Here is a 22,174-nt window from a genome sequence, read left to right as displayed (position 1 = left end):
AGAAATATATTAAAATAATATATTTTTTTATTTTAAAAAAATTATTTTTAATATCAATGTATTAAAATCACTAAAAATATATTAATTTAAAACAAAAAAATAAATAAAAATTTAAATTTTTTAAAAAATATTTTTAAAATATAAAAATAAACAGGAATTTACTGAAAAATCTCGATACAATCTCGTTCCACGTAGGAAATGCAAATCCTTCTACGAAGGGGCTTACCTGCATGTCTCATTAACAAGCCGGTAAGACTTGAGTAAGCAATCAGCATGGATCTAGTACTTGTATTTGGCTCAATCCGTATAATACAACTCGTCTGAACTATTCTCATTTTAAATACTTGCTGAACTCAGATTTGTTTTTCTTTATTTCAATATTTGAAGTGTACTATTTAAGTGTTTGGATTGAGACTCCTTTCTTTAAATTCTATATAAGAGAAAAAAATCCTTTACCTAATTCGTAATCGAAGAACAAAAGTCATCAAAAGTAATCTGAATCTTTTGAAAAGAATAGATCCTTAGAACTTGAGAGAACATTCAAAATGTATTTCACGTTTCTAATGATTTTATTTTTTTATGGTACAAATGACTCCGACATGTTATTAAAACAGTTTTAGGGAGTTTGGTCGATTTCTTTGGGCAGACATTGCGATTTCTGGAGAAAAAAAGGCACCCTTATCTTAAGCAAATTAAAGGCGGCATTGATCGAAAACATAGATCTTTATAGCTTGATTAATAAGTTGATGAAGACAGACCACCAATATCTCAGCTGAGAGTCACATGAACAGAACCATTTACAGGTGATGATGCAACAAAAGGGATGCAATTCAAATCACTCAATCTTTCAAGTATACTCTCTTTCAACCCTAAATGATAAAGCTTAACTCATTAGTTTTTGAATTTATTTTCTAATGATTATAAGTTTGTGTTATTTCAGAATCACTGAAAGTTTACAAGTTCGAGTCCTTTCAAATCCACTGAAAACTTACATGGTTATTAATTTCAGAGTTCTTATAATTAGTTAAGGTGCATACAAGTTACCTGGACATCCATATTAATTTTAAAAAAGTATTCTCTATATATATAAAATGTATTTCACAAATCATGTATCACCTTATCTTTCATTAAATATTATTAGATACATATGTATTACTACTAGGGAGAAAAGTTCAAAAAATTAGAAAACTTTGCTAGCAGTAATTAATATATAAATATTTAAAAGTCAAAATTAATGAAAAAAACTATGATTTCTATTTGATGTCTCGATCTCTTAATTATGTTGTATGATGATTTTACCACCTTCCATAACAAAAGTTGCCTCATCTGGTGGACATCACAGTAAGACTAAAAATTCATTGCGGAAAATTAGAATGGCCATCTAATAATTAAAAAAAAATAGAAATTTTTAGAAATAAAACTGGTTTTAAAATTTTAAATAAAGAGTTAGTTATATTTAAGAAAAGAACACCATCATCCTTACTATATTTTTTCTTATAAAAACTCATTTTTACTATGTATTTAAAAAAAATAAAAATTCTAAAATTAAAACTAATTCAAAAGATTTAGAAAAAGAGTAAGTTATACTTTTTAAAAAATCATTTTTATTATGTATATTTTTTTAGATTTTTTTATTATTATTTCCGTTAATTGTCCTAACTTTTTTTAGTTTATTTCTAATTTATTTCTGAGTTTTTTTACATTGATCCTCAAAAATAAAAAAACACGTTAATTTTTTTTTAAATAAACTTGGCATAGAAGGAATCTTCGAGATATCGGTACTAAAAAAGGGACGAATTAAAAGCTCGATTTTTTAATCCAAGAGGAACACCATGCACTCCAGAAATAACAATCTATGCATGCCATATCATAATTTCAAAGGCTATCAGCGATGAGGTAATGCCAACAGAAGGAGTCCTAAGAAAAAACGTACATTCTTGCTATCGTTTCTGACTTTGAAAAAAAAAATTCCTTTCTCTAATCAAATTCATCAATTTCAACATTCTTAGTAATTAAATCAGCTTATATATCATACACAAGAACACTTCTATATTTGCAGATCTAAACTTCCAGCGAAGCAAAGAAACAAAGATTTATTTTTTAAAATAAATACACGTTTCGTTTTTTTTTCCTTTTTTTGCGTATCATGTATCTTAGAAAGAAGTCCATCAAAGAGAAAACGCATCAGGACTAACTTAGCAAAGAATATGACAGAAGAGGAGGAGAAAGAAACGCAAATTAAGATATAGGATCTCTTTTCTAGTTCTTTTGGTTGGGGCTCTATGCTTTCTTATGTACCCGTACAAGCTTTATGTTGTGCTTGATGCATATAACATCTGCTGATTGTGCTGGGCTCAATGCAACCCTTGCTTTCTTTGTCATTGCTGGTTGTTGTTGTCTTCTTATGCTGCTGTTTTGGATGTCGAGCTCTCCCTTCTTCTTTTGCGTGTTGGTTAGGTTGGGCACCTACTCATTGAAACGGTTCTCATCCTAACCAATGCTGGCTGACTTTCTTTAGCCTTGCGTGGCCTGTTCAAATAGGGAGTTTGTTCCCTAATAGTTTTGGTTGTACATGATTTGGGAGACCTCGTTTTTGTTTGGCCCTGCTGTAATTAGTTATGTTAGGTTACATGTTTCCTATGGTTTCTTTCTTTCTGTGTATTTTTTCATGTTTACTCGCTGGTTTTTCAGCCTTGTTTCTTTCTTTTGATCTATAAATCCATCTTACATTTGATAAAAATAGAAAAACTACATCAATAAACCATCTTTCTCATTTCCTACTGCAACCGAGATCTATCCACAAATAGCTAAGTTAAACTTCAACTTTCTCTTATTTGCCCAAAGCTTTTCTAGCTCTAGATTCATATCCTCATTGTAGGCAGGCCGTCAGCTACCAATAAGTGTAAGATGTATTGATAGTTCAGTGAAGCCAATGAGTATGGCAATCCGGTTAGGTCTCTTATTAAGCTCTGATCTCTTCTTATATATCTTCCATGGTTTCAACCATGGTCCTTCAATGACCCTCATGTTGTGAGAGTGGATAGCCTTTCCCTCTAGTTTTTTTCCATTTCAGGTAATCTAGAGCTGTTTTCCCATCAACTCTATTAGTAGGTGCCACTATATTAGGGTGCTTTCATGCTTGGTTAACTGTTTCAATTAATTTTCCAGAAGTCTAAAAGTCTTCATAAAAGCCACTTAATTTGGTAGCATGAGGTATAATCTATTCAAATCCTAATAATTATAAAATCATATTAGGGTAGTAACTAATGCAACACCGTGCTCATATTAATGGGATCCACTGATAATCTCTATAGTAATCCAAATATGTCTAGAAATAAGCATATTGAGTCCTCCAAAAAAAAGTAGACTTGCTCAAGCTATGAAACATGAATTCCAAGTATTCTTTACCCAACTCTTTTAGTGGCTATTCTACAATTTTTTTCATCTTCAAGTACAAGTATCATAGAGTCCCAAGCAATCCAGAAATCTTTCATTCCACTAAATGATTGATATTCCATAAAAAAAAACAATTGTAAACAACATCTCAGGTGCCTTTTCCAGTATTTTGACAATGGTTTAGTGAAGACAAAGTTTTTGCTAAAACCATTGCAGCTAGAATGATTTTGAGAGTAACCGCACTTTTAAATACATTCACAACCTTGAAGCCTGTCATCTCTTTTACTAATGGGAATAAAAGCAAACCATAAATGCTCATTGCTAATATTTTTAGATGGTCTTTATTTTCTTTGTCATGGAGCTTCCTCTTGAATGTAACATCTAAAAGATTTAAGCACCACTTTTCACTATTTTCTCATTCGATTGCTTATTCTTTTGCCTATTTCTTGCCTATTTCTTGCCTATCTTAGAAATCCAGACATAGTTAAATGGGGAATGCTCTTTTGGTGTGTAGAAGTACACTTTATCTAACCTTGGACAACTTAACAAATAATCATATTCCTTAAGAGTGAGAGCTATATCCACTGTATCAAAAGTAAATAGCTATTTTGTAATCGCACAACAACTTCACAAGTTTTTTCTCTTACGCACTTGTCAAACCTTTTGCTATGATAACGGGAAATGTATTGTTGTTGCCAATGAATACATACTTTAAATTATCGGGCAAAGGTTTCAATTCTAACTTGGATGCTTGTAAAATAGATGGTAAAAGCTTTTTATGAGAAGTACTAAATCAACAAAGACATTACCATGGGGAATGGTTTGCAAAGCTTGGAAAACCATTGTTGATTCTTGCACATTCACTACCAGAAATTCGCTAAAAAGCAACGGATTTACTGATGGACTATTTATGTAGGTAATTTGAGGTCAAAATTATCAACGGGCACTTTTTCGTTCGTAATTTAGTTGGTAACTACCGATAGAAACTTTTCCATTCGTAATTCAGTCGATAACTACCGACAAAAAATGTTTGTCGATAGTTACAGACTGAATTATGGACGAAAAACGTTCTGAATTAAAAAAAAGGCGGGTCACTGACGTGGAGGTTTTGGTTGGGTTATTTGTACCGATGGAATCACCAACGAATTCAAAACGACAGCCCATACAGTGACGTGACCGTTTCGCCGTTTAAAATGCCGACGGAATCACTGAGGGATTTGAAATGACAGATCCCTATGGTGACGTGTTGCCTTTTCTGTCAGAATCACCGATGGAAAATCCATCGGTGAAACCGTTGAAAAAAGGTAATATATGTCCTCTCTGCCGACCCTCTCCTCCCCTATTTCTCCTTCTTCTTCCTAATCCCAACTCTCCCCATCTGCAAACAACCAGCCCCCCCTCCCCCTCAAACAAAAATCTCCCTCATCTCAGCACAACAAGTTATATTTCTTGAAGTTTTGTGGTCACAACATCCGTGTTTTGATTTATCGACGGATTTTATCAATTTTTGTAAGTAATTTTATCTTTATAAATTTTAACATTTAATTAAATGTCCATTTTTTTTAGTATATGTATTTTGTTAGTAGATGTACATGTTTTATTGTTATTTCTCAAACAAACTTGTAGTATATGAATGTATAATTCTATAACTGTTATGGTTTATTTTAGATTTTGTAAGATTGTATTTGTTTGTAAATTGTTAAAACTTTATGGAATTATCGAATTACATGTGCTGTTTTGAAATAATTAATAGCTTGCTTAATGGGTCTGTTTAAAGTTTTATCAATGGTATTGCGGAGTGGTAATTTTTGTAAATTTATATATATTAATTTGTATGGATGTTGATAAATGATAATGAATATTTAATTTTTATGAGAAGTTTATTTACCTAACTTAGTTAATTAATACATGATGTCATCATAATTTTATAAAGGTTCGATATAAGTCATGGATGATCGTTCATAGATGTATCAAGATTCACCCTAAGGATTGAGGAGGATTGATTATTGTAACGGGGTTTAGGGTTTTATTAATTTCACAACATCTGTTCCCAGAAATTTTACTGGAGGCGGTATTAGGTGTCCATGTAGGAAGTGTTAAAATAAAAAATATCTGTATCCAGATGTTGTAATGATACATCTTCTACACAAAGGGTTTATGGAGAATTACCAGTGTTGATATGCACATGGAGAAGTATTTGTTAGTAAGAGGAGAATGGGAGAAACGGTAGTTGGGTCTACTTCTAGTGCTAGCAACGTGCATGAAGCGGCAAATGACTACACTAATCCTTCCAGAAATATGATTATGGATGCAATGCCAGTCAATATGATTACGGATGCAACTAGGTTTTTTGATTTGTTGAAAGATTCTGACGAACCATTATGGGATGACAGCACGAACCACAGTAAATTATCGGCCGTAGCACAGGTGTTCACCATCAAGTTAGATCATGAGTTGAGTGAGGTCGGGTATGACAAGATTATTGAATGGGCGAGAAGCATTTTACCTGAAGGGAATAGGCTGAAAGAGAACTTTTATGCTGCGAAGTCCATGATGAAACCCCTCGGTTTAGGATACCAGAAAATTGACATGTGCCCGAATTTCTGCATGTTATACTACCTTGAAAATGCTAAGATGACTAAGTGCATGACATGCGGGCATTCCCGTTACAAACCTAGAACTGGCAGGGGAAAGACTTTAGTGGCATATAAAAAAACTTAGATACTTCCTGATCACACCTAGACTGCAGAGGTTATTCATGTCACCAAGGACTGCTAAAGCACATGACATGGCACCAAGTACATGATGCGGTTGATGGAGTGATGATGCATCCTTCTGATGGCGAAGCGTGGAAACGCTTTAACAATGTTCATCTTAATGTTTCAGTTGAATCAAGGAATGTGCATCTTAGGTTGTGTATAGACAGATTAAACCCATTTGGGTCATTTGCCGCTCCTTATTCTTGTTGGCCGGTCATACTCACAGTTTATAACTTGCCACTAAGAATGTGTATGAGGTCGGAGTTCATGTTTTTATCTACTTTCATACCCGATCCAAGCAGTTCGGGGCGGAATAATGTTTGTCTTCGACCGTTGATTGATGAGTTGGCGCAATTGTGGTCCTCCGGTGCTCTGACTTATGATATATCGAGGAAACAAATTTTTCTTATGAGGGCGGCTTTGATGTGGACTATCAATGATTTTCCAGCTTATGAAATGCTTTCTGGTTGGAGCACATATAGGAAACTCGCATGTCCATACTGCATGAAAAACAACAAGGTATTCACGCTAGCAAACAGAGGTAAAGCTTTTTTTTTTACTGTCACCGTCACTTCTTGCCACTTAATCACAGGTACAAAAGGAACATAAAAGATTTCTTTGCCGGTAGAGTTAAAAAGATGTTGCATCCCCGCGTCTTTCTGGTGAAGAATTGCATAATGTTGTATTAGAGTACAGTGATATTGTGTTTGGCCTTCAATCAAGTAAGCAAAATTTTCCTGGTTTTGATTTGACCCATAATTGGGTAAAGCGAAGTATCTTTTGGGAGCTTCCTTATTGGAAGACCAATCTGCTCCGCCATAACCTTAACGTCATGCACATCGAAAAGAACATGTTTGAGAACATTTTCAACACCATCATGGATGTGAAGGGGAAGACAAAGGACAACATCCAGGCTAGATTGGATATAGCTTTATACTATAATCGTAAAAATATGGAGTTGATTTATGATGAGTCACGGGTCGCAAAACCAAGAGCAAGCTTCGTGTTAGAGAAAAACGCACAACTACTAGTCTACAAATGGCTTAAGAGTCTGGGTTTTCCGGATGGACATGCATCGAATATATCAAGGCTAGTTAATATAGAGGACTGTAGATTGTATGGAATGAAGAGTCATGACTGCCACGTGTTTATGCAAACACTTATCCCATTAGCTTTTCGTGATTTGTTGCCAAAGGGAATATGGGATGCACTCACGGAGATCAGTCATTTCTTCAGAGATATATGCTCCAGCAAGTTGAATGTTAAGCACATTGAGAAGCTTCAAACGAATATCGTCGAGACACTATGCAAACTTGAGATGATATTTCCTCCATCATTTTTTGACTCAATGGAGCATCTCCCTATACATCTACCGTTCGAGGCAAAAGCTGGAGGGCCGGTCCAATATAGATGGATGTACCCATTTGAACGGTTAGATATTACAATTGCAATGTAATTCATATCTAAAAGTATTTTCTATGTTTTTCTTAATTGAAAATACTTGATTAATTCAATGCAGGTACTTGTTTAATCTCAAGAAAAAGGTTAAGAACAAGGCGTATGTTGAGGCTTCGATATGTGAGGCCTATATTGTTGAGGAGATCTCAACATTTATCTCGTACTATTATAAACCTCATCTGAGAACGAGAATCAATCGCGTTCCATGGCATGATGATAGCGATGAAGTGCCTTCCAGTGGGAACTTGTCAATATACTGAACGACCCACACCTAAAAATGTCGTAAGAGGAAGATATTTGTCGGAAATAGAGTTCAAACAAGCACACAACTATGTTCTATTTAAGTGTGATGAGCTGAGACCTTTTATTTAGTAAGTTTATATATGTGTAATACTGATTAAACTTTGTTAGTAATATATTGTAATATCATACACTCATTATCACTTGCAGGCAACATCGACAATATTTGCTCTCCAATAACTCACAGCTGACCGAATCCCAGATCTTTCAATTACAAGATGAATAATTTGCCATATGGTTCAGAACACATGTAAGCATTATCACAAACTCATTCTAACGTGCAAAATTACTGTACGTATGCATGTCATTACGAGATTCTCATTCATTTACTGTTTATTGATGTACATTACATACAAGGTTTATCAAATGGGAAGGAGTGCGCCTAAGTCATTGTCTTCACTAAACCTGGGCCTTGAAAGAAAATGTAAGTGCTATAACGGGTATTTTGTCAATGGATATGTTTTACATACTAGAGAATACGGGCAAGGAAAAAAGACATAGAACAGCGGTGTTTGTGTTAAAGGATCCACTAGTAGTGAGTTAGAAGTTGACTACTATGGTAGATTAGAAGAGGTTGTCGAACTGCAATATCATAACGAGCAGAATAGAGTGTTTTTATTCAAATACTATTGGTATGACATGACTAACAGAGGAATCAGAGTTGATCCACACTATGGTCTAGTCGAAATCAACTCAAAAGCTAGACTCCGCAACATAAATGATGTCTTTGTTTTTACAAAGCAATGCCAACAAGTTTATTACACATACACCCCTTCATTTAGAAAGGATCAATCAAGAGTGGATTGGTTGTTCGTTTTAAAAATGAAACCCCGGGGTCGTGTCGAGGTTGTTCAGGATGAGAACGAAGACACAAGTGTGCGAGATGAAGTTTTTCAAGTTAGTGAGTTGATTGAACGATATCGAATTGCTCCTTCGATTGAATTGGAAGAAAGTTCAAATTTTCGTGTTTTTAATGATAGTCTTGTTGATGTTGACGTAGAGGAGTTGAATGTTGTTTTGAGCTCTAGTGGACAAGCAAATGTTGATGAAGAAGATGATATCCATATTGAAGATTGTGATGAAGGTGATGACTATTCAATTGATGACGAAGAAGAAGAAAATTCTGACTAACTATCAAAATGAAGCCCTGTGTAAAACCCTTTTTTTCATGTAATTTAGATTATGGATGATATGTTTTGTAACACGAAATATTTATTACTTGAAATAATTACTTGAAATGCCACAATCACGAAATAATTACTTGAAATAATTATAGATCATGGATGATATATTTTGTAACACGAAATAATTACTTGAAATGCCACAATCACTGACGTCCATACCGACAGAATAAGTCTGTTGGCATTTCACAAAGAGTTCGAAAATAATTACTTGAAATGCCACTATCACCGACGTCTATACCAACAACTATATATCGGTCGGTAAGTTGTCGACGGGTCAATATTACCGATAAAATTATCGATGGACTGTGCGAATTGCAAAAGGTTATGCATTAAATGCATCTCTGACAGCACTATCTTGAGCACGTGACGTCTGAGCGGTTCACATGACGCTCATAATTTGGTGCTGGCAACCAGAATCGGCCAATTCATGGCTCGGTGACAACGCACACTGGCGGCTCCATTTTGTTTGCTGCACATGTGAAACAGATGGTAAGATTAATTTAAATGAAATATATTATTAAATTAAGTTGTTGTTAATAAATCTTTTTTCATTATAGGCTACGTCTCTTGGACGTGAGCCGAGCCCGATGGAGTTGTTTATGGAGACGCATGTGCGGAGTCAAAACCACCAAAAGGAGGCGCAACAGTTTGTTGATAATTATGCTTAACATTTCGTGGTATATTTGTTCAACCATTTTATTTTGTAAGTTATTATGTTTATTGAATTGAATATGATGATTACTTTTTTTATTTTCAGGAGACCTATAATAATCGGTTGAGGGAGAGATACGGGGATGATATTTTGACCCATCCAGAATTCGATCCAGATTTGTGGATGCAGGTTGGATCATTAGGTGGACCCGATAAAAATCAGGTTTACGGGCTCTCCAACACTACGGCCAACAACTTGCAGTGGGCCCATAGTGTTTCAACTGTTGGGAGCTCCCAATCTAAGGAGTTGGTGGTCTTGCAGCAACACATGGCTCAGCTAATCGAAAAATATGACCACCTATCAGCGGCGTACGCACAACTCAAAGCATCTCATGCACAACAAAGAGCGGAGTCTGAACAGCTGAAAGCGTCTCAAGCACAACAAAAAGCGGAGTTTGAACAACAAAAAACAGCTTATGAACAACTTCACGAAATGGTCATGAACATGGCAACATAGAGTGGAACATGTGCGCCTAATCCTTTTTGGTCGTATAACCACCAGCCTCCTCCTCTAGGACCTCCAGCTCCACCTTTATATTAATTTGTAATATACATTATTTACCTTTAAAATATCATTTAATATTTTAAAAAAAACACATTCAGTTTGTAATGAATATTATTTAACTTTGATTTTTTATTTTTGATGTTTAATATAAATTTTATTTGCATAATTGGTTTTTATTACCATTAATTTATATAATTGTATATTATGTATTCTAAATATTTTTTTAAAAACAAATTTAGAAAAAACTATTACAAAGGGTTTTACCGACAAAATGAATTCGTCGATATTTGACAGTACGTTCACTGACGCATTTACAGACGAATATATTCGATTGGTATTTCATACAATAACTGACAGAATTACCAACGGACTGAATCCGTCGGCATTTGACAGTTGCTGCCACAATTATCAACGACTTTACAGACGGATATATTCGGTCAGTATGTCAAAAACTCACCGATAAATTTACCAATGGTACCTAGCCGTCAGTAAATCACGATATCACCGACAGAATAAAATCCGTCAGTATATTACAAGCGGGAAACTTTTTTTTGGTGCGCAAATTCCATCTGTAAAACCATCGGCAAATGGTTTTTTTGTTTTTCAGATCGATATAGCGATGGAATGGGGAATCACCGACGAAGGGAAAGTTGACAAACGTAATTCATCAGTGAAGACGTCGGTAAATAAATCACCAAGGAACTGCTAATCACACACCAACAGAATATTTCTGTCGGTAAAACTGTGAAATCTTGTAGTGATTTTAGGGAACACATATATGCCTCTCCATCTCTTCTATCTCGGTAAAATCATAGCCACAGCTTAAAGCCATGCTTAATCCGTCCTCACAATCAAAATAAAAAACTTGTTGCATACACTTATCAACTTGGTCATAGCATGTGATAGAATAAACATTGTTGTAAGGATATTTCATGGCATCTTGAAAATTAAATTCAATTTTTTCATCTCCTATCTTGACAAAGTATCCTTACCACAATCAATTTTTGTATTGACAGTTTTCAAGAATGGTCTCCCAAACAATATAGGAGTGTTGTTTGATGAATCACAAGAATCACGTTGCATATCAAGAATATAAAAGTCACATGGAATAACCAAAACTACAATCTTCTATCACACCAAATGGATAAACAAAACTACAATCCACAAGTTGTATTACAATGTTAGTTTTAATCAAAGGCTCAAGACTAAGAGAATCATAAACATGTTTAGGCATAACACTAATGAATGCACGCAAATCGCATAAGGCCTTTTTAAAACTAGCATTACCAATAACACATGGGATAGTAAACTTACCTAGATCTTTTTGCTTTAAAGATAGATTCTCTTGAACAACAACAGATAAAACTTCACCCATACTTAACATTTCGTAACCTTCTAGCTTGTAAGCTCTCTTGGAAGTACACAACTCCTTCAAGAATTTTGTATATTTAGGAATTTGCTTGATAGTTGATGAAATGAATGTTGAGTTCCATTTTTTAAAAAACTTTTAAAATCTCTTTTTCTTTGTCCTCTTTCTTAGACCTAGAAAAACTCACAAAAAAGGGGGGAATTTTCTTAAAACTAGAATTCATTGAGTTAGGACTTACCTATGTAGTATTGGTCATTGTTTTAGTTTGTGGAGAATGAGGATGTTACTTCCTTACACTTGATTCGATTTCTATCTCATTTTCTTCCTCCATCTCAATTTGTTTTGACCTTTGCTCTTCAAGTTCCTTCCCACTTCGCAGTGTGATCACATCAACATTCTCTTTTGGATTCAATGTTTGGGAGGGTAATTTTCCATTCATTTGTACTTTCAATTTCCCTACACTTAAAACTACTTTCCCCATTTGCTTCTATAAGTTGTGAATACTTGACCTTGTTTCTTGTTGAAAAGACATGATATTTTATTCAAGGTAATAGTGTTAGAAGCCAAGGTTTTCATCATCTCATGAAGATCAGCATTCCATGAACCTATAACATTGGAATTTGTGAATGCAGGGGGGTTGTATTGCTTGATAATTCTATTGGGACTGAAATCCATAGGGATGGAACTGTCGGCCTTGATTGCTTTGTTGAGGCGAGTTCCCATAGCATAAGTTCGGATGATCTCTCCATTCAGGATTGTACGTGTTGGAAAACGGATCATAGTTACGCTAAGGTTGTCCATTGAATGCTCCATCAACTACATTAGCTTGTTGATTAGTACTTAAAAGTGCACTTTTATCAAGGTTTTATATCATCATTTTGCACTTGAAGTATCAATAACTCCTTAACTAAAGCATGTTTTATAATAACATATCTAATTATATAAGATACCTTTAATTTATGGTAAATGTTCATCTTAAATGCAGGCCTATCACATACATGAAAGAATTGATTGATGAGTTGAAGTACTGAAATTGAAAGGACAAAGAGATGACCAAACTTAGAAAAGAGATGCTGGTGTAGTCCAAACAGGAACGCTGTTCGGTAATTGGGTCATATCTGGAGCTGTAGATCTTGGCTTTAGGTCCATTTTATATGGATGGAAAGATAAGACATAGGTCTACAACTTTCATGTGGAGCCCAAGATTTAAAAAGGCCATTTTCAAGTCCAAATTATAGCAACAACGAATAAGTCCGAATCTGTCCTGCAGCCCAGACACTGTTCAGTGTTCAGCCCATATCTCGAGTTCTAGAAGTTCATATGATCTCAAATTTTTACCCTGGAAAGATGAGACAATTTCCTAGAACTTTCATGATTTAAGTTTGTTCAAATTATGACGTCATCAATGACGTTTTTGGCAGACAAGAAGATAAGAATTGTCACCAAGTCAAGATGTGGCCACCCACTCATCAATTAGTCAACAAATCAATAGTTCTGAATTTTGGCCTATAAAAGGAGGCATTTGCCATGTATTTAGGCATCTTGGTTTTTAGATCAAGATCATGCTCTTGCTCTCTCTTTATATTTTGTAATGCTTAAGTTTTGCTTATATTAATTTCTTGCTTATGCTTTTTATTTCATTTCCTTGTTTATTTATGTTTCTTTCTTTCATTATCTGTTGCTAAGTTAATTATGTCAAGGTGAAAAGGGTACACTAATGGTGTAAGAATAAGTATAATATAAACTTAACATGGACCTTAATGTTGGATACTAACATGCTTTATATTTGTTATCTTGTTCACTTTTAATACTTTGCTTGTTAAATGGTTAATCTAGATTTATGTTGTATAACACTTGGTACAACAAATACTTGCCACTTTCATAGCCCATACTGTATGGTATAACCGACACCTGAGCTATGAAAGGAACTTGATTTGTTGTTAACATAAGTTATAATCATGAATGTCTGACAACATTTACAAGTATTAGCATTATTCGAATAAGATAATTAATGTAATCATGTTAACAAATCCGATTGGAACCTCCTTTGTGTGTGGTTTCTAGTTGAGTAATAAAAGGAGTTTATACTATACTTGTTTGAAATACCATTAGTGGATCCTCTAACCTTGACAATTATTTTTATCCTTGTTTAATCCTTACATCAATATCACATCTCAAAGCTCTCTTTAAACTTATTATTATTGCTTTTGTTGTTATTATTGTGATCTATAATTTATACAATTAACCTCCCTGTGGTTTGACCCCGGTCTTGCCGGGTTATTTATTACTTTGACACTCCTGCACTTGGGAAAAGACATCAATCTTTTGGTCGTGTCACTTGTTCAATGTAATCTTCTTGCATTATTGAGCACATATCCGAAGCATGTCCTTGTAACGAGCATATGCTACAAACTTTCACATGCTAGACATTTTTATAAGCCAAAGAATGCACAAGAGAAGTAAGATCATTAACTTTATTCTCAATGTTAGAAATACTTCCCTCATTTACTCGTTTGCTTGAGAAATCTCCACGGGTGCCAAATTGTTTCGAGTTGGCTGCCTTATTTAAAATCAATTGGCGTGCAGCCTCGGGTGTCATATCTACCAATGCCCCTCCACTTGTCGCATCAATGATATTGCGGTCAATAGGTATCAATCCTTCATAGAAATATTGAATGAGCAGCTGATCGGGTATCTGATGATGAGAGCATTGAATGCACAGTTGCTCAAATCTTTCCCAATACTCGTAAAGTATCTCCCCATGAGATTGTCGAATCCCACATATTTCTTTCCTTATATTGGCAACTCGAGATGTTGGAAAATACTTTTCAAGGAAAAACTTCTTTATGCCATTCCAAGTCCCAATTGAACCCGGGAGAATAGAAAAAAGTCATGCCTTTGCTGCCCCTTTTAAAGAGAAAGGGAAAACTTTCAACTTAACTTGTTCCAACTCCATTCGGTTTCATGCCAACACAAACAGATGCAAACCCTAGCAGAATTTAATAGTATTCGTGACCCCAAGTTTAATCTAACCCAAGTTTGTTGAGATTTGAATGAACTTATCACAATGGAAGACTTGCTCCAAGGTAACAAGACTATAAACCTACTCGATCACAATGCCTACACTTGGAAACGAGCAAAGGAAGTATAAATTCACAACGAAGAATGGTCAATTCTTTAAAGAGTTGAAAGTTCAATCAAGAACCAAAATTGAGCAACCAAAAGTCGGCTACAATGCTGAAAATATCATCAAAAGTCTAATGGGTCTCACATAAACCCAATTTAAATAATAATCAACCCAAGCTAAAATTAGCCCAAACTAATTAAAATAAAAAAAAATAAACAACTCTAAAACCCAAACAAATTGTCTCTTCTCAAAATAAATAAAGTTTGATAGCCCAACTAATTAAATAAGATAAGTTCGTTGTTTTCAATATTCTGCCTGGCAGCAGCAAAGCCCAACTTAAAACAGATGGTTCTATCCCGTCTTAATGAATTAGAAGGCGTGCCATATACCTTGGAAAGGTACGGAAGTCTAGTTTCCAGCCCAACTAGAATTGCATCAAATTTTGATCTGTAGCTCCAGTTATGATCAAAATAGTAATGAAAAGTCAAACTATCCGAATCTAGTCTTCTTCTCCCAATCCTTGTGTAATGGTCTTGGTTCCACCAACAAGCCCCTCTTGAACATGAATCAGATTAATCAAGGCTTGCTCTTTATTATTACAAATCCTCTTGAAGTCCACCTTAGCCCATATATCTTGAAGAAGTCCATTGAAAGCTTATTTGAACTTCTTAGCCCCAAGCCTAGTAAATGGACCAATTAGAACCTCTAATGGATCCTTGGATGGTTGGATTGCTTCACAAACCATATGGAACTCCTTGAGATGAGTATAAGGATCTTCTCCGACAAGTCTATTGAATATTAGCAGTAAGTGTATAAAACCAGACTTGAGCTCGAAATTGACATTATTGGCAATGTTTATACACAATGGTTGATTCTCCATGTTAGGAGTAGCAAGCTCCTTGAGTGTCTGTTGTCGTGCAACAGTCATGGTGTTGACGCGAGCTTCTTTTTGTAACCTAAGTAAAGTGTTTTTAATTTTGAGATCTACCTGCACTTGCCTTTGGTTAATAGAATGGGTTACAAGCATAAATTATCAAGAAAACTCAAAAGAAACCAACCACCAACCACACAAGAGATTTAAAAAGTGCAAATTGCCTAAATACCCTAGAAAAAAAGCAGAATTTGGCCTCTATAAGGTAGGGCTAGTGGCCAAAGGGACTAGTCTTGTTTAGAACGTCATTTCCCTTCAAGAAACAAAAGGTCGAGACCTAATTCCACCAAAAAATTAGTTTTGAACAGTAATTGTACAGTACCACCGCAAACAACACTTTTTGTTTCATTTTTTTTTCAACAAAATAGATAACAATCACAGAAAATAACAATCACAACACAATAATCAACTAAAATCACTTCCCCCACAACGACGCCAAAATTTATTGCAATGTCACGGTCACACAAATTAATTACACTAGCTTAAATAAACAAGATAGTATAGAGCAAGCAAGGGATCGATCCTATGAGAAAGGTTTAGTTTAGATTTTTATGCTATACAATATGCAATTGGGGGGGATTGAGATTATCTAGGCTATAGCAAAATAAAACAATCAAGTTAAATTAAATAAATCAGAAAAGTATCAAGAGAACAAACCTTGGTTTTAAGTAAACATTCACCTATGAAAATCAGAACCGATCATTGAAATGAAATATCAATTTATATTCTAAATCTTTATCGTTTCTTAACATTGGTTAATTAACATATACGTCGTATAATCAACCCTAACCAACAAACAATCACAGTGTCTGCACTAGTAATTTAATTCAATGATAGCCTATAAATTGATTAATCTAGACAACATAACTGTTCACAGTTCATGTTTGATTTGTTCAAATGTTCTCCTTAAGATTAATAACATAGATTCACCACAATTATTAAGCTCAGTTGCATCACAAGTTTATATACCTCAACTCTGATTTTGATATCAAACTTAGCAATAGATTGTTCACAATAATAACTTAGAGTTCGCTTTAGCAATTAAAATAAACAATCATAGGAAAACAAACATATTCATCATATAAACTAGAAAGAAAAGGTAAAATAAATCTCACAGTTCTTGAAATTCGAAGGTTTTTGTGTCCTTGCAACTAAGAAAAAGAGCTTAGCCTTGCATGTTTATAACAACTAATCAAAAAGAAAAAAAAATGCATGATTTCGTGTTTATGGAGGAAAGGGTGTGTTTTTCTTCTCTTTTGGTCGCCTTTTCTTTCCTTTCTCTCTTTCTTTTTATATCCTAAGAAACCCTAATCCCTTTTCTACAAAATAGTCCTTTTCTAAGTAAATAATTTATACCTAAGTGTTTCAATAACTATTTTCCTAAAAAAGAAGAAATACTCTTGCATAAAATCTTCAAGCTTTGACTTTTGACTTAGAGGAGCTAAATTGCCGAAATAAAGACTTGGATGTTGGTTTGGATGCTTTGAGAATTACTTTGGACTTATTTCTTCACAAAACCTGTCTGTTGGTAGAATTCATGTGTCATCTTAGAAAAATCATATCTCTCTCATATGAGCTCGTTTTCTACTGACCTTTGGTAAGCTAATAAATCTTCGAGTCAGGAATCCAAAACATTTGAGTTTGTATTAAACGGACTTCTGTAGCTCAAGATATTCAAGTCAAAATGGCCGAAGGTCAACATTGGCAGAATGCAAGATTTGTCTTTAAAGACTGCGATGTCCATGCTTTTTTTTTTCTTGCCATATATATATAGAAAGGTATGGATGTTAGCTTTCTAATGCCATTGAAATCATTTTATTTTGACATTTAGAGCTCAAGCTCTACCAAAACATCGATCAGAGGTCAAATCTGTCAATTACCTTCAATGTACTTCTTTTTTATTCTTACATCCAAAAGTACATTCAAAACATAAAACAAAAAATATCAAGATGTTTTATATATATATATATATATAACATAGGAAAAATACTAGGTAAATGTGGATAAAACTATCGAATAATATGGTTGCATTAGTGATTAAGCAATTTCATTATTCTAAACAATTGAAAAGACCGCGTTGTCCCCAGTTAATTTCATAATGACTATTGGACCATGTAGAAAGACCAAATTACCCATAAATTCTAGTTCTATGATTTTTTGTGGGAAGGAAAAAATTGTAATTACATTGTAGTGGTGAATAGTAATCTGGGTTTATGACTGCATTGTTATTTCCTTTTGTTTTATCTTTTTTTCTTATACCATTACATTACGTTTTAAATATAAACTAGATAAGGGCCTACATTGCACTACGAGTTCACACTTTTGTTCCAATAAAATGTAGGCAACGATAGTAATCGGAAGTCTGTATATATATCACAACAACCTAGGAAAAAACTTTTATCCAAAAGCAGAAAGACGATATTGTTTTATTTTTAGCCAATTAAACATGGAATGATGAAATAGGGTAAAAAAAGGACAAAGAAACTAGTGTGAGCTAACTCAAGCCAGCATAATAGACATGTAATTTGGGCATTAACAGGCAAGCTAGTCTATGTTAACCCATTAAATTCACATTTTAGGTAATGAAGTCGAGATAATCCGAGAATTTTTTTTTTTGAAGAAAACCATGAAGCTAATTTAAAAAACAAAACAATATCGAACAACGATATCAGAAAAGAAACTAAGCAAAAAAGAAGAAGATGCCAACCCTTATTAACTTTTCAAACTCATGACCAAGGTCAATACATGACAAATTAGAATTGAAGGATTAAATTGAAAAGAAATAAAACTTTTACAAAAAAACCAAAGATAAAAATTATAAATCAAAAGACAAAGGACTGAAGCCGAAAAAGTTTAAATAAAGATAACAAACTTAAAATAAGAGGGAGAGGAAAGAGAGAAAATAAGAAAAGAAAGAAAGGCCCATTGGTGAAAAATCACCTAACTACCACCGACATGCATCACGTTATAAGGAAGAGGACACGATGTCATATCTAACAATACGACACAAGGGCAGGTTCTCCCATAGGGAGGCACCATGCTTACTAGCACATTTAACGCATACAACAACAACTTTTTAAATTTTAATATTATTTAATTTTTGTTAAAAGACCATAGTGTCTCAAATAAAACAACAAATCACAAAAAATAAACCAATAGAAAAAGACAAAAAAAAACCTTAACTGAAGGCTTTTTTCTTTTACTTCAAGGGCATTTAAGTAAGTTTATTGTATATTCATAAATCAAATGCCATAATGCCCTCAACAAAATAGCAAATAAGAAAAAAAAAACACCAAACTTAAAAATACAAAAAAGACCCTTTTTTATACTCTAAGATCATTTAAGTAATTCTACTTCGTATTCAGAAACTTTTTAGTACTTTCACTATTTTAAAAAAATAAAAAATACCACCTCTTACCCCTGTAAGCTAAAATAATTATTATTTGATCTCGAGGTAAAAACGTAATTATACTATTACAACCACAACGCCACTGACGTGCACCCTTACGTTTTAGTTTATTTTCTCTTACTTTTACGGTGCATGCAATATCCTCCATGTCTCTAAACTCTAATATGAAAGAGGCCACAGGTCTGAATGTATAGTTTAGAGTGCCTGTAACTATTTTATTGTCAATTACTATCAATTATGACAACTTTACATGTCTCTTTTAAATCTTCATCCTAATTATATCTGCACAGATGCAATATCTAAATTAAGCTATTAAAACTCCCGGTTAATTAATTAGTTAGATATTTATTTCTCATTAACTAACTTCATTTGAAGAGCTAGCAAGTCTGCCATAAATATTGAAGTATTACCACTTTAATTGGTTACAATTATGTAAGCTGCATGCTGGTTGACTTTCCCCCCCTTCTTGGCAAGTTGGCAGGCACAGGTTCACAATCACAAGAAAGATATAGTCCTGCTTTCATTTTTCATCGCAACCAATAAATAAAAGCTCGTGCCCTCTGGTATTACTGAGGTGCATGTCTTTTTACTGATTTTCTTCTTTTTTTAAAAAAAAAAGAGCGTACAAAATCTGAGAACCCAAAAGGCTCAACGGTACTGTAAATTATATATGCACTCCAAAATCTAATTTTATTCACGAACTCAAACTCAAACTCAAACTTGCACTTGCACACAGACAAATTGATGTTGGAGTATGTTAGGGTTATATTATACGCCATAGACTATCAAGCTAGTTTACAGGAATATTTAAACTCTAAGATAACATCCCTAGCTAGCAGATCAGAAATAAGGTACAGATATATAAATATAACCATGCATGATTCTTTGACATTTTCTATTATTTTCTTATCTCATAGTTAATTTTTCCTTCTTAGAAATAATGGAAATAAATAGTTTTCTTGACCGAGGAAATATGACATAGTAATAAATTGTCTGTACTGGTCTAGCTGTAAAAGGTTGAGAACGTCTCACTGATCCTAAGGCCACTGTGAAATTGTATTTCTTAAAGGCCTAGAGCAAAATCAAAAGCCAAAGATTCCCTAAGTACAAACAAGGAATCCCTTCCAAAAACATTTACTAGCATATTAATCTAAACAGAAGAGTCCCAAAAGAACCAACAACAATGAAGAGCACTCTGTCTAGAGGAGATTATTTTCATATGGTGTGACTTCACTAAGGTACTCTTTCCCTTGAATAGCTCCTTCATCAAATAGCCACCTCTCAATCACTGACAATGGCACTTGAGCACTGGAATTTGGTTTGCTTTCGTCTTGGAGAAGGCCAGTATCTGGTGACGTTGACTGGGAGAAATCTATATTTGAAGAGTCAAAACCAAAGAGTGATTCAAATGCATCTGATAATTCAGTGCCATTTTCGTCTGCTCTATTTAGAGTCTCTTCACTAGAAAATGAATCAGCTACAGCCATATTGTTGAAGGAATTCTGAGTAGTTGTTGAATTTGTTAGGGACTGGTTAGGCCCGCTTCTCATCCAACCTTTGAGCAACTTAGCTATGTTTTCAGTGCTTGATGCATAGAGTGATGCTCGAGCTGGTTTTTCATACCCACAGGAGGGTTTCAACTCAGTTAATAAGCTGTTTGGTTTCTCAGGAGACAAGGCCTCGCTTAGAGCTTGCCTAGCCATGTGGATATCAGTTTGAAGCCTCCTCTCCCATTGGCCTCTAGAAATTTGCTGTGAACCTGTTGATGATAATCCATCTCTAGACTGACCTTCTTGCCCTGCTTGAAGCTTTTTCAACTTCTTCAAATGTGTATTCCAATAGTTTTTAATGTCGTTATCTGTTCTCTGAGGGAGGTATGAAGCTATGGCAGCCCATCTGCAAAATAATCAATGCCCCGCATTAATTACTCTTCAGAAACCAATTCAAGCCACCCAAAAGTGTACAGTAAAACTAAGGCTATCTTTTTGTCAGATTATGATCATTTAAATAATCACGATATGTGAACTACTGTTGGCATTAGAGAATAGAATTGACCAAAATTACATTGGCTTGCATTTACCTGTTGCCTAGAAGGGCTTGGAGGTGGATTATCATCTTCTCCTCGTTATGGGTAAAATTACCACGTTTGATCCCTGGCCTGAGGTAATTAGTCCATCTCAGCCTGCAACTCTTACTGCATCTAAGCAAACCTGAAAACCCCATAGTGAAGAAGGCAACAAATTAGGTCAGAAAAAATACCACATAACAAAACAAAATCATGAATATATTTTTTCAATTGCATTTCCCTAATAGTAATTAACCAAGAAAGCTTAACACCACCTAGCTAGCTCCAAAATGTAAAAATTAAAACGAGACAACAATAATTATTACAGGAACTGATATAATTAATTCACCTGTATTAGTAGGCACAGCTCTCCAATTTCCAGGACCATGTTCTTGAATATATGATACCAAAATGATATCTTCTTCAGGAGTCCATGGTCCTTTCATCACTCCTATCTTATCACAGCATGGTGGTCTGCCCATGATCACTTTTTTTTCTGTTTCTTCCTTTCTAACAAGCCTGCCTCCAAGATTTCTTTCTCTCGTGTAAGAACACTACCCTTGCTTTAATTCTTCTCTTCTCTTGAAATTGCTTTATCTTTTCTAAAGATAGAACAAGCATGTAAGGCCAAGATAGCTAGCTTGGTCTCAATATATAGGAAAAAGACCCTCATGAGAGAGAGGAGCTGACCTAAAAGAGGCACAAACATACACAAAAGAGTCAAAAGATGACAGCAAGTGCATTTACTCATGGGGCAAGCCAAAGTCAGCTATGCCAATACCTCTTCTGCCTCACAAAACCGCGTGGCATTCAATGTGGGTTTGAACAGTTAAAGCTAGAGCACCAAAACAAAATCCTAATATTATCTGCTTTTTATAATTCGTTGGTGAGAAAAAAAATGGAAAAATCAATTAAATAAAAAAATAAAAAAATATTGAAAAAACCAAACCATGAAAAAAA

At 34.4% G+C, this 22,174-nt stretch overlaps 1 protein-coding gene across 1 annotated transcript; it reads right to left on the bottom strand.

The window, feature by feature from the left end:
• Positions 1-20,087: 20,087 nt before the first annotated feature.
• Positions 20,088-21,922, bottom strand: LOC133700187 (myb-related protein 306-like). The gene is made up of 3 exons (XM_062123730.1): positions 21,564-21,922; positions 21,230-21,359; positions 20,088-21,045 (listed from the first exon to the last, which is right to left on the bottom strand). Exons 1-3 carry the CDS (start codon positions 21,694-21,696, stop codon positions 20,349-20,351), a joined length of 960 nt encoding a protein of 319 aa, XP_061979714.1. The 5' UTR covers positions 21,697-21,922; the 3' UTR covers positions 20,088-20,348.
• Positions 21,923-22,174: the final 252 nt, after the last annotated feature.

The sequence above is a fragment of the Populus nigra genome, chromosome 7 (genome assembly GCF_951802175.1).
Source record: "Populus nigra chromosome 7, ddPopNigr1.1, whole genome shotgun sequence".
NCBI lineage: Eukaryota > Viridiplantae > Streptophyta > Magnoliopsida > Malpighiales > Salicaceae > Populus > Populus nigra.
The sequence above is the reverse complement of the archived record's forward strand: the minus strand, read 5'-3'. Positions and strand labels throughout refer to the sequence as shown.

Coding starts and splice junctions, on each gene's coding strand:
- LOC133700187 (XM_062123730.1), bottom strand. CDS start 21,696: ATGGGCAGACCACCATGCTGTGATAAGATAGGAGTGATGAAAGGACCA. Junction 21,360..21,563: donor AGCTGTGCCTACTAATACAG/GTGAATTAATTA, acceptor TGGGGTTTTCAG/GTTTGCTTAGATGCAGTAAG. Junction 21,046..21,229: donor CAAGCCCTTCTAGGCAACAG/GTAAATGCAAGC, acceptor ATTATTTTGCAG/ATGGGCTGCCATAGCTTCAT.